The sequence below is a fragment of the Podarcis filfolensis genome (genome assembly GCF_964270895.1).
Source record: "Podarcis filfolensis genome assembly, chromosome: 6".
Taxonomy (NCBI): domain Eukaryota; kingdom Metazoa; phylum Chordata; class Lepidosauria; order Squamata; family Lacertidae; genus Podarcis; species Podarcis filfolensis.
In genome coordinates this window covers 83,059,122-83,076,634 of record NC_139609.1, presented here as the reverse complement: position 1 = coordinate 83,076,634, position 17,513 = coordinate 83,059,122, and the positions used below count along the sequence as shown (strand labels likewise).

At 45.0% G+C, this 17,513-nt stretch overlaps 1 protein-coding gene across 7 annotated transcripts in view; it reads left to right on the top strand.

Annotated features, from left to right (window-relative positions):
- Positions 1-5,655: 5,655 nt before the first annotated feature.
- The window catches only part of BCAS1 (brain enriched myelin associated protein 1), a 55,406-nt gene continuing 43,548 nt past the window's right edge, over positions 5,656-17,513 (top strand). For all 7 annotated transcript variants that reach the window (XM_083618681.1, XM_083618679.1, XM_083618682.1 and 4 more), the window contains exons 1-3: positions 5,656-5,825; positions 11,287-11,366; positions 14,859-14,946. In XM_083618681.1, the coding sequence (XP_083474807.1) occupies positions 11,295-11,366; positions 14,859-14,946 (160 nt within the window). In that variant the 5' untranslated portion in view covers positions 5,656-5,825; positions 11,287-11,294. The remainder of the gene's footprint in view (positions 5,826-11,286; positions 11,367-14,858; positions 14,947-17,513) is intronic.

Below are 17,513 nucleotides of genomic sequence, written 5' to 3'. Positions count from 1 at the left end.
TTGTTTATTAACCATTCATCCTTATTTGCTTTACACAACAGTTACAGGGCAGTTACACGACAATGAACATTCATTCTGATTTGCTTGCAGGGTGTTTGCACAGCTACCTATTAGGTGTTTGTTCATCCCACACTTTTCGATGTATCACTTTCCAGAATACCATTTTATTTTATTTTTTGCCTTTTTATAAGTCAGTTTGTTGCACTAGGGCTAATGCACAAGCCTAAAGTTCCAGCATGAGCTTCTATCCTTCCTGCAAAATACTGACAATATATAGGCATCCCCAGAAGTCATAATCTACCTACACAAAGCCAGTTAGAATACATTTTAGTGAGTAAGCAGAATATTATTATTTCCACCATGGAGAGTTTCCCTTTTGCTTGTCCACATAACATGCAGATGTTTCGATCAGTGGTTGGCTCAGATCATGTGGGCCATTTCGACGCCACTGTCAGCTATTTGGAAACAATTACAGAGCACCTCTTACTGTCACCACAATGAAGTGTAATGCTGTAAATGTGCCACAAGATTACGAAATGATAATGGTGTTTCACTTGTTCACATGTGAGACAATGGCACCGCACAGGATTACAGCCCTGATGAACCAGATCTTAAGTTTCCTCCAGTAGTAGAACAAGCAGATGATAGATAAGCAGGGAAGCAAACAGAAGGCTTGCTAAGTAAACACTGAGTAAGTCCCACAACATTGAAACAGTATTAGTAATTGTCACTTGAGTCCGTTGTTCCTTTTTAGAAGCACACACCCTTCAGGTGCTTGTGGGAACACGATATCATTGTTGGATTAACAAAGCCAGTTGTAATATATCCCACTTTGGGGGGCAACCTGAAGCTAAGGAAACTGTGTGAATATAAAGACATAGTAAATTAACTAGCTGAACAAAGGATCCATCTCACGCCAATAATTTGTTTTCAGCAGTGACCAACCAGGTGATCCTGAGACAATCACAAGAAAGGCATGCAAGTAAAGGTAAAGGGAACCCTGACAGTTAGGTCCAGTCGCGGACGACTCTGGGGTTGCGGCTCTCATCTCACTTTATTGGCTGAGGGAGCCGGCATTTGTCCACAGACAGCTTCCGGGTCATGTGGCCAGCATAGCTAAGCCGTTTCTGGTGAACCAGAGCAGCACACAGAAACACCGTTTACCTTCCCGCTGGAGTGGTACCTATTTTTCTACTTGCACTTTGAGCTGCTTTCAAACTGCTAGGTTGGCAGGAGCTGGGACCGAGCAACGCGAGCTCACCCCGTCGTGGGGATTCGAACTGCCGACCTTCTGATCAGCAAGCCCTAGGCTCTGTGGTTTAGACCACAGCACCACCCAGTTGTGCCTCCAGATTTTGATATTCAGAGGACAGCAGAAGTGCTGGCCAGCACTACCAGCTGCCTTTATTGCCAGGGATGAGGAGCCTTCAGACGTTGATAGGCTCCAACTCCCATTATCCCTGACCATTTGCCATGTTGGCTAGGGCTGATGGGAGTTGGAATCCACAACATCTGGAGGATATCAGGTTTGGATGATTCATAGCTCAGTAGGAGAGCATCTGCTTTGCACAGAGAAGGTTGCAGGTTCTATCCCGACATCTCCAGGAAGGACTGATAAAGTCTCCTACCTGAAACCCTGGAGTCACTGCCTGCCAGTGCCAACAATACTGAACTAAATGGACCAATGGTCTTACTCTCTCCAAGGCAGCTTCATAAGTTCATCTGGTCTCCACTCCTGTTGTAAAGGCTACAATCCTCTCATTCATACCGGGGAGCCATTATAACCCGTAGGGCTTTTATAACCTGAATACACAGAGAGGCAGTATTGTGTAGTGGTTCAAGTGTTGTGTTAATATGTGGGAGACTCAGGTTCAAAGATTCAGTCAGGAAGCACCTTGGGCCACTCTGCCTAATCTCACAGGGTTTTCAGTTTTAAACAAACTCCAAGGAAGGGGAGCCCACCTCCATCCCATGGGCCCAAAAAGGGATACCAACTTTTAGGGTCCATTTGTAAACTGGAGAAACAATTGTGGGCATTGCACATATACTGCAAACAACTGCACACACCTGTGCACACTCGCTTTTCAATTTTGTAAGCCTATTTTGAAGTAGGCTTCTGGGAGAGTACAGCTGGGGAGGGGGGACTTGACCTTTCCTCTCCAGCTGTAGTCTCCAAGAAGATGGTCTCTTTCCCCCACTGCCCACCTTGTATAACTATTAGGCTTGGGAAAGCCTTTTATTGGAGCCAATGGAAGGCTCCTTTCAAGCCTGATTTCAGCAGGGAGAAGGGCAGGGCAGGGGACGCTGTAGGTGTGGACAGCCCATGGTGCAGAGGGAGTGATGGAGTGTCTGTGAGTCAGCTGTGTTCAGAAGAAGTGACCCCTCCCCAAATGCACACACACACACCACATCCAGTTTTTCACCAGCACCTCCCCACATCCCTTCTCTGGAGAGCCGTATCCATTCACTGCTCTGGTGGGTGGGCTAGGAAGCAGTTTTCTACCACCACCACCCCCCAAAAAAAACCACATTTCTTCTCCTTTCTTTCCATGCCGATCTTATCTGCAAGTAGGCAGAAGGAAAACAGAAAGAAAGCAAGGGAGTATTTTTAATTTCTGGAATGCATGAGTCAGGCTGAGATCAAGCCAAGTCAGGTGACACGTTAAAGAGAAATGTCTGGATAATGAGTGCCGCAGAGGGTGGAATAAACCTCAAGCAAATAAAGGAAAATGAATATCCACCAGGGCAAATACGGCAGGGCAAAGCCCAGAGGAGGACATCCTGCTTACCGCAGGCAAGTTATGGACTGGTCTTATTAAAAGGAGACAAGGTGTATGGACCCAAGCATCTGGGCATTAGATAGTCAGTGGTGTTTCTCAGGCATCTAGTAAGAAGAGACACAGATTTGCCAGTAATGAACTGAAACAAGTGAGGTCTATCACTTTACAAGAACAAGGTTTGGTTGGAAGGCACTTGAGGCCACCACCTTTCTGAAGGACTGAGTCTGGCCAGAGCCTGGATGGGGGACCACCTGAGAACCGTGGATGGCATCCAATGCACTTGCTTGGCATCCAAACCCATTGCTGATCCCCTCCCCTAACTTAAGCAGGGATGGGGAACTTTGTTCAGCTTAAGGGCCACACTGGCCCTTGGACAGCCTTCCAGGGGCCACATGTCAGTGGTAGGTGGGACCAGGGTTTTTTTTTCAGCCAGAGCTTGTCTCCAGCATCTCTGGTGGGCAACATTGCCATTCTAAGAGAACAAGGGAGAAGTTCGTGGTGGGCTGCAGCACCTCTTTTTCTAGAAAAATAGCACTGGACAGGGCCGTAAATTGAAGCTGGTGGTGCAACAGGTGTGATGCTTTGTACCATAGGCTACATTCCAGCCGTGCAATCAGCAGAGGTTCCACATTCCTCTCTATCCAGGCAAGCAAAAGGAATGATCCAAAACAAGCTTTCAGCCCACGTTAAAGATGCATGTAGCTGGTTCTTTGTGGTTGCTGCCTTTCCAGAAGAATGGTCACCAGTTATCACATGCTGGCAGTATTGTACCCAGCATTACTCAGGAAGTCTAAGAAACCAAAACATCAGAGCAGTTTTAAAAGGTTCAGCCCACCATCTTGATTCAAAATGGTGGCCAAACAAGCTGCTCCTTGATCTCAGGAACCATCATAGAAAATTTGGTTACAATACCTTAAGAGCTGTCCCAATTCATAGTGAACAAACAAACCACTTTCCAAAATATATGGATGATGAAGATTCAGCAGAAATAATGAATAGAGGGAAATTGTCGCATCTAAATATTTATTTTGCAATGCCGAAGGGGGGGAGGGAAGAAACGAAAACAGTTCTGTGATTGTAATCTTTGCTGATTGTCAGTGTCCATTATTATTTATGACTTGAAGTGTACAAGAAATGCTAGTTATTGCCCTTTATAAAGATAATGTTTTATTACACTGGTTTGCCTATGAAAACATTGCTCATTATTCCTAATAATTCCTGGAGATCCAGGATGGCCAAAACCATGGTTGGGCAAACTAAGGACAGGGGGCTGGATCCGGCTCAATCACCTTCTAAATCCGGCCTGCGGATGGTCTGGGAATCAGTGTGTTTTTACATGAGTAGAAGGTGTCCTTTTATTTAAAACGCATCTCTGGGTTATTTGTGGGGCATGCCTGGTGTTTTTACATGAGTAGAATGTGTGCTTTTATTTAAAATGCATCTCTGGGCTATTTGTGGGGCCTGCCTGGTGTTTTTACATGAGTAGAGTGTGTGCTTTTATTTAAAATGCATCTCTGGGCTATTTGTGGGGCCTGCCTGGTATTTTTACATGAGCAGAATTTGTGCTTTTATTTAAAACGCAACTCTGGGCTATTTGTGGGGGATAGGAATTCATTCATTCTTTTTTTCAAAATATAGTCCGGCCTCCCACAAGATCTGAGGGACAGTGAAAAAGTTTGCTGACCCCTGGAAACGCTGTGGGTCAAAGGTGGCTCTCCATGTTTCCCTTGGGACTCTCCTCAGCAATACCCCGTGTGTGTGTGTGTGTGTGTGTGTGTGTGTGTAACCCTTAACTTTTTATATCCTGCTTCCCTTTTACCCTTTCCATCTTTATCTTATGGACATGGAACTCAGTGTGATTTATATGCAAAATGTTCAAACTGGTTATTCTCAAAAGTCCTGACGCTTTCCTCCTAGGGATAATAGGGACGGAGGTTCCGAAAAAGATGGTTAAACTATTTACGTAAGCAATAACAGCAGCCAGAATCCTGTATGTGCAGAAATGGAAAGAATGAGAAGTACTAACCAAGGAGGAATGGCTTCAAAAGTTAATGGACTATGTGGAAATGGAGAAATTAACAGCAAAAATAAGAGATAAAAGAGATGAACTGTTCATGGAACTGTTGATGGAAAATGACATTTTCCATTTCGGACTATTTGAAGAGCTGCTACAGTCAAATGAAAATGTGGACAGGGTTTGAATTATGAGCAGCAGGATGAAAGCAATGATAAGTGAAATACAGTGGTACCTCAGGTTAAGAACTTAATTTGTTCTGGAGGTCTGTTCTTAACCTGAAGCTGTTCTTAACCTGAGGTACCACTTTAGCTAATGGGGCCTCCTGCTGCCGCTGCGCCACCACCGCGCAATTTCTGTTCTCATCCTGAAGCAAAGTTCTTAACCCAAGGTACTATTTCTGGGTTAGAGCAGTCTGTAACCTGAAACGTCTGTAACCTGAAGCGTCTGTAACCTGAGGTACCACTGTAGAGGATAATTGTATTAGTTAAAAGTATGTTATATAAAGCAATAGTTATAAGGTGGGAATAAAAACATCACAGAGATAAGGGTGGGAAGTCAAAATATTAGAAAAAAATATATATTGAAATTTAAGTAAATTTGTAAAGCTTGTGGAAATCAATAAGAAAAAATCTTTTTTAAAAAAGGAACTTGGTGTGATTTACCTCTGCACAAACATCTCCTTAAGTTGCATTCAGAGTACAAGGAGTGCATGATATCTGACTGTGCAGACTTTCATTTTACTCATACGGAGTTAACTGGCATCATCAACTCCAGAAAAGGACGCATGTAACTGAACAGGTTTGGGTGGCCCTGGAAGCCAGGAAGCAAAAATACTTGAGCAGGGACTCCACCCTCTCCATATGTGGCTAACCCAGTGTTTGCGCTATTTCGTACGGAAGATTGCCCAAGGCACAGCAAGGCACCTGTTCGCCTCTGGGAAGGACTTTTGTAAACTGCAGCACCTCTTCCTGAACAGCTCCGAGAGAACTACGCAGCAGTGCCAGGGTCTTGGCGGAAAAGCATCCAGGGTAAGCTGTCCTTTTCTTTTTGTTGCTATGGTCTTCTCAGAGCTTTCAGGCTTGGAGCATTTCCTCCTCCTCCTCTCTCCCCTGCCCCAAGGCATTTAGAAAGCTGAAGGATGGCCCTTCCTATGGGATTTTGCCAGCTTCTCGAGCTGCAAAACAGTGTTGTTTTGTTTGCCTGTCAACATGGCTGTGTGTGTGTGTGTGTGTGTGTGTGTGTGCTGTTCCTTCTTGCTTCTGCCTTAGAGTAGAATCATTCCTCCTCCCCTTGTTGAAATCAGATCTCTGATAGGGGATAAGGCCAGCTCAACTGCACAAGCAATCTCAGATTTCGCAAGGGTCGCAGAAGGAAGGTGGATAAAACTCAAGAGGTGTGCTTAAGGGTCCCTTGCAAAGTCTCAGAGGATCCAAAGTGGCAATGCTTTAGCTTAGGGCAGCCTACTTCATTCTCACAACAACCCTGTGAGGCAGATTAGGAGGGCGATGGGCTCAGGGGTCACTCTGTGAACTGAGATTCAAGCCTAGGACTCCCCAAGTCAGTTCCAACACTCTAGCTGCCGCATCACACTGCTTCTCAGTGGGATATTGATGCGATCCCAGCTCAGGCATGGAAGATCACTTTGCCCAGTTACCATTTCCAGGCTAATCTACCTCACAGGGTTGTTGTAAGGAAAAAATGGACTATGCTTCTTGCTTGGAGCCCCTTGGTGGAAGGTTGGGGTAAATGAAAATACAACCGGAGAGCTGTATACAGTTTGAAGTGACTTATATAGAACCATAGCTGTATCTTCCTTCTCATTTTGGTATAGTCTCTGCATCTAAACATACAATAGTAAGTTTTAATGTGATGATGCAGCCAGGAATCCAATACATTGGAGTATTTCTGTCCATTATCAGCTGAGTTTTGGACATGGCTACCAAAGGTGATGGTGGTATTACATTATCACTATTTGTAATTGTTGTTTTAATTATATTTATTACACACCCTTAACCAGAAGGTCCCAGGTTAGGTCACAGCAAAATAAAAAAAAAGCATTGAAGACAGTTAAAAAAAAATAGTCATGGCAGCAGTTGTTCCTCTAGTTGTTTACTTACACTGTGTGTAGCTTAGCTGGTGTAAGGTGTCATCTTTTTTAAAAAAGCATTTTCTTAATCATTTTCACAACACTCTTCTAAGGTTGATTACTATCATTCCCATTTTATAAAAGGTAACTGAGGCTGAGATAGAGAGACACATTTCAAACGGAGTGAGTCCAGATTGCGAGACGTTCCACACTTTATCATGAGACAGGGATAGGAACCTCACACACACCTTTTCACACTTTTGGAGTTTGCACAACTTGAGCATTATGCTGTCGGCAAGAGAATGCAGCTTGCATACTTCACCCTTTGCACAATACTCAGAAGTGTCGACAGAGGTTGCACAAATGGTTTTGCACATCTCCTCTTGCCAGTGTATTGTAATGCACAAATTAACCCTGAATCGGATTTGACTTGATTTCTTTCACTGAAAAGGACTGGAGGGCTTCGTGGGAAAGGTGGGCTCTGTGGAGGAATGTAGTGCATTCTCGTGAATTATATAAATACATTGGTTAAGTATGCCATGTTTGGAACCAACTCACATGTTACACCTGGCTGCAAATTTCCTTTTTCTTCTCTCCTCCAGCTCATATTAGCAGCCACGGGTGGCACCAGCAGCCAGAATCCTTGGGCAGCTGCCAGGGCTCCACTTGCCCATTTACTACCTCTGGTGTAGTGTTGCTCCCAGGGCATTGTGGGAAATTAAAATGACAGATCACATTACCTAGGTAGATCAGGCCTGACCCTATGACCAGCACTGGGTAACAATCTGATGTCTCACAAAGTTATGGCGCAACACTGCATCAGATGCATTATGCATTAAATTGGCACCTCACTCCCTACATCCAAGTGCTGCCTCTGCGAGGTAAGCCAGACATTGGGCCCCAATGATGCACGGTGAACTCTGCTAGAGGGCATTTCAGCAATTGCCTGGCACTGACCCTGCTTGCAACCTCTATGAATTTGCAATGTTGTGAATAGGCCAGGAAATTCCAGAGCATTGCAGCAGCAATGTTCGTGACACATGGCACTTCCAGATTAACTTCTTACTGAGCATTCACCCTGATTTGTGTAGAATAAATGTTGTCCACACTTTACAGTGTGTTTCCCCATCATTTTTCATATATCAAAAAAAGTCTGATTGGGGGGAGGCAGGTCTGTTGCACGAGATCACCAAATCTTTGTGCAACCTGAATTTGCTGGTAATGATTGAATCCCATCTGAAAATAGCAACAGTTTGGAAGTGCCCACAGTATTCTGACTTGCACATTACACTGGCCACCCAAGTAAACCCTGCATACAAGCAGGCAGGAAACAGAGATAAGAAGGGGCAATGAACATTATCACGTTAACATGCCCTGATCCTTGCTTTTTCTGAAGAAAAGGAGGCTTGATTAGAGATGTGGCAGGTGAAGAGGGGTTGCTTAACCCTTTCCACTGCCAGTCATTTTCCTGCTCCAAATCACCCTCCCCTGATCCACTTCCCCCCTTTCAAAGTTCCCAGGACCTGTTTGCCTGTGGAGTCCAATGTGTGAGTTTCCCCTGTTAGAAGAATTCAGCACAGGGCATGAGCAATCTGGAGGCTTGCCTTCAAGGCCAAGCAGAAATCACAGAGGCTTCAAATAGGACGTGAGCTCAGCTGGGTGCCTGTTTGAATTGTTCAAGGGTGGTTCTTGTTTACTCCGAGTGACTAATCCCAGTCCCTTCCCTTAGCGGTCGGCTCTGAAGCAGGGAAAGAGAGTAGAGACAGAGTAGAGACAGATAGAAAACTTTGCCCTCCAGATTTGTGGTGGGCACCACTTGGCACACATTTTCTGGGACCAGCAAGACAATTGCAGAAATGCCAAACAAGCGTTTCTACAGGTTGCCAACCCTTATTTCCCCTCGGGTGTGTACACAGGCAGTAGCATCCGTCTACTGAGTGCCACTGCTGGCTGTGCAGCCGGATATTTGTTTAGCAATAAGTCACGTGTCTGACATATTTCACATGTTCCACATTTTTCCCCACCTGTGTTTTTGTCATAGGCAGATTGGCACCTAAGGCTCATGATCCAAACTTCATATTCCTGAATTTGGTGACAAAACTTCCTTCCTTTTACATTGTATTAGATATTGTATACATCATGCAGGGTTGTCCATTGCTAAGCAAACTTAGGGCAGCTGACTAACTCTAGTTTGCTTTGTAATGTTATGTACTTAAGCCTAGGTTTTTTTTTATGATTGAATTTATTCTGCGTTTGCCCAATTGTTGATTTTTGTCATTCTTGAATTTACTGACATGTTCTGCATTTTGTATATTTGTATTTCCAATGCTATGTATTTTTATGATTTGAATGATTGCTGTAAGTCCCTTTGGGCACCGTTCACTGTGGAAAAGTGTCATATAAATAAACTTGTCCAATCAATTAATCAAAGTGGATGATACTTGATGGTGGCAGACTCACGCTTTTGCATGTAGGTCTGCCCCAATCATGTGCAAAGGCAGTGCAAATTAAAATATAAAAGTGAACAGTTTGGTGTGGGGTATTAAATTTTCCTGCCTGACTTTCAGGTACTTTTTGAATTATTGTGGAAATCCCTTCCAAGTGAGATCTGCTTAAGGAACCACACAATGTCTCTCTTGTTCGCTTCATTTTTAGTGAGTAGTTTGACTTGATTTATTGAGTGCTATCTTTCTTCCTTTGCATTTTCATAATGCTGTAACAGCTAGGCTCCAACAAGTGCCAGGTTCAGTCTGTGGAATTTCTGGGTCGGGCTAGGAAGGATTCAGTCAGTGTAGGCAGTATTGAGTTAGACATAAGGCAGCTTTCTATGCCATTGGTAAAATACATGCCGTACGTCAGTGGCGTAGCATGGGTTGTCAGCACCCGGGGCAAGGCAAGTAATTTGCGCCCCCTAACCCATGGATTTGCGCCCCCTAACCCGTGGATTTGCGCCCCCAGATGTTGCGCCCGGTGCGGCCGGCCCCCCTGCACCCCCCACGCTACGCCACTGCCGTACGTTAGGAGTGAGAGACCTCAGCCCTCCTGTCCTCTGTCCAGCTATTGGGGCTTTCCAGGCCACATGCCCATACTAGCCCTGCTCTCAAAATCCTCAAGGGGTTTTGCCTGGCTCTAGTCCTGCTTGCCGGCTTCTCATAGGCATCTTGTTGCTCCCTGTGAGAACAGGATGCTGGACAAGATCAGCATTTGGCCTAATTCACCAGGACTCACCTTATTCCTTAAGTTGTGAGCATAATTTGCATGATGGAGGGCAGAGGTGTCATGCCTTGTCTCTATCACATGAGCAACAGATCTGGGTTTGAACAGGAAAGGGTTAATGGTGTCAGAAGTACTGCTGGAGACTTCCTTAATGGGACATTTATTGTTAGGGGAGCTGCAGATTAATGGCTAGGGATGTTCATGTGATGTCGATTCCATGGGACTAAATTGTTGAACAATTGCTTATTGATAAAGCATCTGTAGTTTTTCAAATGGGAAGAGCAACACCTTCCCCACCCCAGCTAAGGATGCTGTGATCTAGGTGTTTGTGTGTGAAAAGAGCAAGACTACATTTTGAAATAGGTGCTGAGACAGAGCTGAGTTTGGGCTCTGCATCTTGAGGTGCAGCCTGCCTCTCTCAAGAGGTCCTATGTGGGTGCAGTGGATTGCACAGGGATAGAATAGATGCCCCTTTGGGTCCCTTCCAGGCCTACAATTCTATGAACCTATGGTTCTATGACTTTCACTGTCTGGTGGAGTATTTGTAAGTTAAGCTGTGCTTCCACCTGTGCTCTGCCCGTACATTTGTTAATACATGTAAATACCACCTAATGCCACTAAGCCTCCAGTAACCACCTCCCAAAGGTAATTTAAAACTGGGCAAACTGATGCATCTGAAACTTCTCAACGACTCAGAGAAGTGGTGGTGTATGTGAGAATACGAACTACGGTTTAGTGTCTCTCACATCCCCATGTTGTTGTTGTTGTTTAGTCGTTTAGTCATGTCCGACTCTTCATGAGCCCATGGACCAGAGCACGCCAGGCACTCCTGTCTTGCACTGCCTCCCGCAGTTTGGTCAAACTCATGCTGGTAGCTTCGAGAACACTGTCCAACCATCCCGTCCTTTGTTGTCCCCTTCTCCTTGTGCCCTCCATCTTTCCCAACATCAGGGTCTTTTCCAGGGAGTCTTCTCTTCTCATGAGGGTGGCCAAAGTATTGGAGCCTCAGCTTCAGGATCACCAAATGTGATCCACCTGGAGCAGGAACTGGCAAGCCACTCCAGTATCCCTGCCAAGAAAACTCACATCCTCATAGGGTCCTGCGAATACATCCCTGCTCTGAAGTGTAGCTAAAGGCTGCTCAGTCAACCCCATGTTTCCTAAATTCTGTATTTTCTCAAACACAGCGTCCACTATGGGAAACACAATGTCCATGCAAAGGGAACCTGAAGACGACGAACCTGTTCACATAACAGCATATTCAGAGGTAAAAATCTGTAGATTTCTTTGTTCTGCTTCGTCTGGTCAAATTGTATTGAAAATGCACAAGCAGCAAACTTTTTCAGCAGGGGGCTGGTCCACTGTCCCTCAGACCTTGTGGGGGGCTGGACTATATTTTGAAAAAAAAAAAATGAATTCCTATGCCCCACTACTCATGTAAAAATACCAGGCAGGCCCCACAAATAACCCAGAGATGCATTTTAAATAAAAAGGCACATTCTACTCATGTAAAAACACACCAATTCTCGTCCGCGGGCCAGATTGAGAAGGCAATTGGGCCGAATCTGGCCCCTGAGGCCTTGGTTTGCCTACCCATGGCACAAGCTGTGTCTCTGGCAGCCCCCGACTACACTTGCTGGGCTGAAAGAAATGCAGTCTGTATTTAGAGACTGGGAGGAGATGGAGACCCAACTATGCAGCATCTAAATTTTGCTTTTGTGTTTTGTACTGTGTCAGGAAATTGTAGGGTTATGTGCATGCTTGGATGGATGCCTCTACAGTGGTGCCTCGCAAGACGAAATTAATTCGTTTTGCGAGTTTTTTCGTCTTGCGAATTTTTCGTCTTGCGAGGCACGGATTCCCATAGGAATGCATTGAAAATCAATTAATGCGTTCCCATGGTCAAAAAAAGTCCAAACAAAGCCAAATTTGGTACAAAAAGAGTTTATTAAGTGCTCTTTAAAGTCACACATACTGTAAAGAGCGTTTCAAAAATTGAAGGAACAATAATTTAAGTTTCTAAACATGACAGAAAAGCATTTAAAAATCACCAAAGTGTACAGTACTGTACATACATTTTCTAAGACTCTGGGGGACAACTCGAAGAAGGTTCCTCTTCCACTCTTTGCTTCTTGCTGAAGAACCTGTCCATGGTCTGCTGCTTCATCCGCCTTTTCAGCACCTCCCTGAAAGACGACATGACCCTCGTATCAAAAGTGTTCGCAAGGTCACGTGTCAGGTCCTTGTCAGGGTGGTGCCGCTGTGCAAAAGCCTGCACATCTTTCCACTTCTGGCAAATGTCCCTCAGTTCTTTGGAGGACAGCCGTTCCTCAGTTGCTTCCTCCTCTTCCAGCGAGGCCTGCTCCTGCACAGCCTCTGCCTGCAGTTCGACCAGTTTGACCAGTTCCTGGGTGGTCAGCTCGTGGTCGTGCTCCTCTACCAGCTCGCTGACGTCCTCCTCTGTGACCTCCAGGCCCATGGTCCTCCCCAAGGAAACAATGTCCTGCACCACTGTTGACTCTGGTGCATCAGAGTCACTTGGTGCCACACAGTCCAGCCACAGGCTGCTCCAAGCGCAGTTCACATTTCTCTGGTTGATCCCGTCCCAGGCCGTGGTGATCATCTTCAAGCAGGTGATGATGTCGAAGTGGTCCTTCCAGAATTCCTGCAGGGTGATGTTGGTGCAATCAGTCACCTCGAAGCTCCTTGGTGTAGAGTTTTTTGAAATTGGCGATGAGCTGCTGATCCATCGGCTGGAGCAGTGGCGTGGTGTTATGCAGCAGGAACATGATGTTGATGAAGCTGAACTCCTCCAACAAGTCCTCCTCAAGGCCTTTAGGATGAGCAGGAGCATTGTCCATCAGAAGCAAAGCCTTCAGCAGCAGGTCGTTGTCCAGCAGGTACTGTTTCACAGCAGGGCCAAAAGCAAGATTGACCCAGTCCACAAACAGCACACGTGTGACCCAAGCCTTACTGTTGGATCGCCACATGACACTCAGCTGCTCCTTGTCGACCTTGTGTTTCTTGAAGGCCCGTGGGTTCTCCGAGTGGTACACCAGCAGGGGCTTGAACTTCAGGTCGCCGCTTGTGTTGGCACAGAAGAGCAGGGTCAGACGGTCCTTCATGGGCTTGTGGCCAGGCAACCTGGCCTCCTCCTGAGTGATGAAAGTCCTTTTGGGCATCCTCTTCCAAAACAGCTTCCAGATTCTTGCAAACCCCTTCTCAACTATTCCCCCAGCCACCCACCACACAGAAATCCAAACCCATAAATCTTTTTTTTAAACAACAGCAAAGTGCCCCAATGGTCACAAAAAATCATAAAAATGCAGAAAAAAACACACAAGCTTCCAGATTCTTGCAAACCCCTCCCCAACACCAAGTCCTTGAATTCCAAACACCCCAACCCAAAATCCAAAAACCCCAAAAAAAGTTTTAAAAGTTTAACTTACCAAATGGCTGCAAAAGAAGTTTTGGAAAAGCTTCAAAAATCACCAAAGTCTTCAAAAACCTCAAAAAAGGCTACCACACCGCGTGCTATGAGTTGCTCCTCGAAGTCAAGTCGCAACTGCACCTCTTCAAGCAATGCACCCTGGGTATTAATGGTTTTAAGAAAAAGGAAACAAACTTGCAAGACATTTTCGTCTTGCGAAGCAAGCCCATAGGGAAATTCGTCTTGCGAAGCAACTCAAAAAACGAAAAACTCTTTCGTCTTGCGAGTTTTTCGTCTTACGAGGCATTCGTCTTGCGTGGTACCACTGTACCTATAAAAACGGCCCATGTAAGGAAAAAGCTCCAGGAAGGTGGTAGGGATGGGATACATCAAGCAAGGACTGTGAAGGGCAGCAGTGAACAGGGTGGATCTCTAGCTAAACGATGATTAGGTAAGCAAATAGAACACCAACCAGGGACAGACAAAGCTTTGTGGCTCAGAAGGATCAAGTCCCATGCTATTTGTTTGTCGAAATACCCAAATACAAATGGGAGTGATCCAAGCACAAAAGTAAATTTAAGAATTCCATAGCTGAGTCTCCTCCACCCACACATCTCCTCCCAGGATGCAAACACACTAAACATTTAAAGCACATTTGAAGCACATTCTTTCCCTCAAAGCACTCTGGGCATTGTACAGTGGTAACTCGGTTCTCAAATGTAATCCATTCCAGAAGTCTGTTTGACCCCCGAAACGTTCGAAAACCAAGGTGCTGCTTCTGATTGCCTGCAGGAGCTTCCTGCAGTCAAGCGGAAGCTGTGTCTGATGTTTGGCTTCCAAAAAACGTTCGAAAACCGGAACACTTCCGGGTTTTCAGTGTTCGGGAGCTGATTTGTTTGTCAACTAAGCTGTTCGAGAACCAAGGTTCCACTGTAATTTGTTAAGGGTTGCCAGGAATTGTAACTCATTGAAGGGTGAACACCAGTGCCCAGAATTCTTTAATGCTTGCACATCTTAGGCTACCTTCCTCTTCCTTCCTCTACTCGCATTTTCTCATTCTTTCCCTGACTTCTAGTTCAATGGCAAGCCATGGTTTGTTGTTACACACCTGAGCCTGGAAAACTGGTTTGAGCAAAACATAGTTTGCCCAGTTCTGATGTAAAGGGCATAATGGGAACAGGGAGAGGAAAGAGGGAATGCATAAGCCCAAGGTAATAATGAACCACTCTCTTCTGAACCGAGTTAGGGTTTATTACTGCAGTGTTCAAAATTGTGCAAGGGTTTGTGACCAAGCAGTTTCAACGACTAACCTTCAGTCTGATGCTCTAGGTTTCATCTGAACCTCCTGAAAACCTTAAGAATGGACCAGTCACAATCGCGACTATACAGACTGTTCCTTCTGCAAATGGTGATGCAGGTATGTTCAGAGCAGGAAAGGCTGTCATGCCCATTTCTGGATGGGCCCTCCAACTCCAGCTGATTTAAACAAGCCCCCTGTACAAAGAGAAATCCACACCCACACATTTATGCAAATGTTCACTTCCTGGGTATAAAAACGTGCAAGATTTTAGGGGACAGTTGTTATGTAATCTGATATAAGAATGTGCGTTTGTGATGCATTTAGTGGGTCAACCTCTGCTAATCTAGGTGTTCAAACTCTTTGCTAGCTGCAATGGATAGTGTTCAGGACAGCTCTACGTGATTGCTACATATAATCCAGCCCTTGTTCTTGGACACATATGGGGACAATGGGTGTTTCTTAGTTATTTCGCTTAGATCATTGTCTAGAAACAAAATACTTTTTATTCTGTGTCATTCATCAGTTTGCCTTTTCCTATACTGATTGCAGTTCAGACCAATAAAAGATACGATCTCTTTGGCATTTCTCTCTGGCATTCCTTTTCACAGGAGACGTATGTAAATCATACAAATTAAGCAGACATTAATCATATTGGTATACAGTCCATACTATATGCTATAGTATATTATAGGCAAAGGCTGGGAGCCAGAAACAATGACAAGCCAGGAAGCTTTTATAAAACATGCATGAGATAAAACCATGTAAGACAAAACCACATCATTTATCACACCCCCGAGGAAACACCTGCCTACTTAGTACGAGCTGTGTGGCTTCTGCATGGCTAGTTTGCTGCATTTATGAAAGTGTGTGTTTAGGATCAAGGTATGGGAATCTATTTGCAAAACAGAGAGCTGCATTTGTGTCATGCAGTGAATATTAATGCAGCTGGCCCTTAATGTGATCAAGTGATTCCACTTGGGGTCTGTAATGACTCACTTCTCAAAATGAGTGCAACTTTAGTCTAAAATCTAAAATCATCAGGAAAATTGATAGGGGAAGAGAGAGGGACATGTTGCAAAACATAAAGTTGGACATGATTTGAGGGAAAGTTGATCATTGCCAGTAGACCGGAAAGGAGGGGTCTGGCCTAGCTGGTTTTGTTTTCCTTTGAAACTGTGTAATAGAAAAGCAAGGCAAAGTTTGAATTCTTCCAAACTCCTAGCCTATAAAGGGTTTGGATGCTTTTTGCTGTGGGCTTTAGGGCAATCTTCCAGTGTAATGATTGGGATGGGGACTGCAGAGCTTCCTGGGTGTGTCTGTGAACAGGTTACGGGATTACTACTGGATCTCATGAGCAGACAAATTTGTGTGGACTAATTTCTGCATAACATTCCCACAAACAGACCTCCAGGGGATTGTTTGAAAATGGCTGTCCATAATCTGATGGCACCAACCTACAAATGAACCCTATTCTCCATAGCCCTGCTTATATTTGATTTATTTATTGGTCACTTGACTCTTCTCTGTGTACAGTACATAGGTGGAGGTTCAGGCGCAGCACAAAAAGCAGATATGTCAATATCATATATAAGTTGTGGGTGTTAACTCAGAGTGATTAATGGTATTTGACTTCTTTCTCTGACTCATTCAGAAGTTGGCTTGTCTGCCAGACCATGCTCTCTGCAAAAGAGGACTGACATTTGCCCTTGCTTATGTCTGCCTGTCTTGTGTGTATGCACACTCAAGGACAATAGGAGTGTTCCCCAACTTGTAACACAGAGGTCACCAACATGGTGCCCTTGAAGTCTTCCCCTGATGTGTCCGAAACCTCTAAGCCCCTATACCCTGGTCATGAAGTGGTGGTGGAGAGTGTTCTTGTGTTTGAGTCTTGCTCATGGGTTTTCTGTGGACAACTGGGTGGCCACTTTGTGAACAGGATGATGCTGGACTAGATGGGCTATTGAACTGATCCTGCAGGGCTCTCCTTATGTTCTGATGACAATGCCTATACTCTCCCCACCCCCTTGGAGGGATATGAAGTGTTGAAGAAGGAAATCAGAAGAGTGCTGTTCTTTCTGGAGCCAGTGTGGTGTAGTGGTTAAGAGCAATAGACTCATAATCTGGGGAACCGGGTTCGCATCTCTGCTCCTCCACATGCAGCTGCTGGGTGACCTTGGGCTAGTCACACTTCTTTGAAGTCTCTCAGCCCCACTCACCTCACAGAGTGTTTGTTGTGGGGGAGGAAGGGAAAGGAGAATGTTAGCCACTTTGAGACTCCCTAGGGTAGTGATAAAGCGGGATATCAAATCCAAACTCTTCTTCTTCTTTCTCACTTCCCATTTTACTTTATGTACTTTTCAAAGCTCAGATTAATTTTACTGAATCCTACTGAGTGCACAGCACTCACTCAAAAATCCAAATGTGCCCATGGGCCCAAAATGTTTGGTGACCCCAGTTGTGTAGCACAACAAGCAGAAACAGCCCAACACCTGGGGGTTGATAAGCCTCCTGTTTTTGTTTTCTGCTGGGACTATAAAACAGGAAAAGCAAAAAACAAAACAGGAGGGGATGTCAAGCAATTGTCAGAATACAGACAACAGGTGTGCAGGCTTGGTGGCATTTAACTTGTTTTGTGTTACAACCTGAACAAGTGCAGCTGTTCACATAAAGCTTCTCTGAAGATG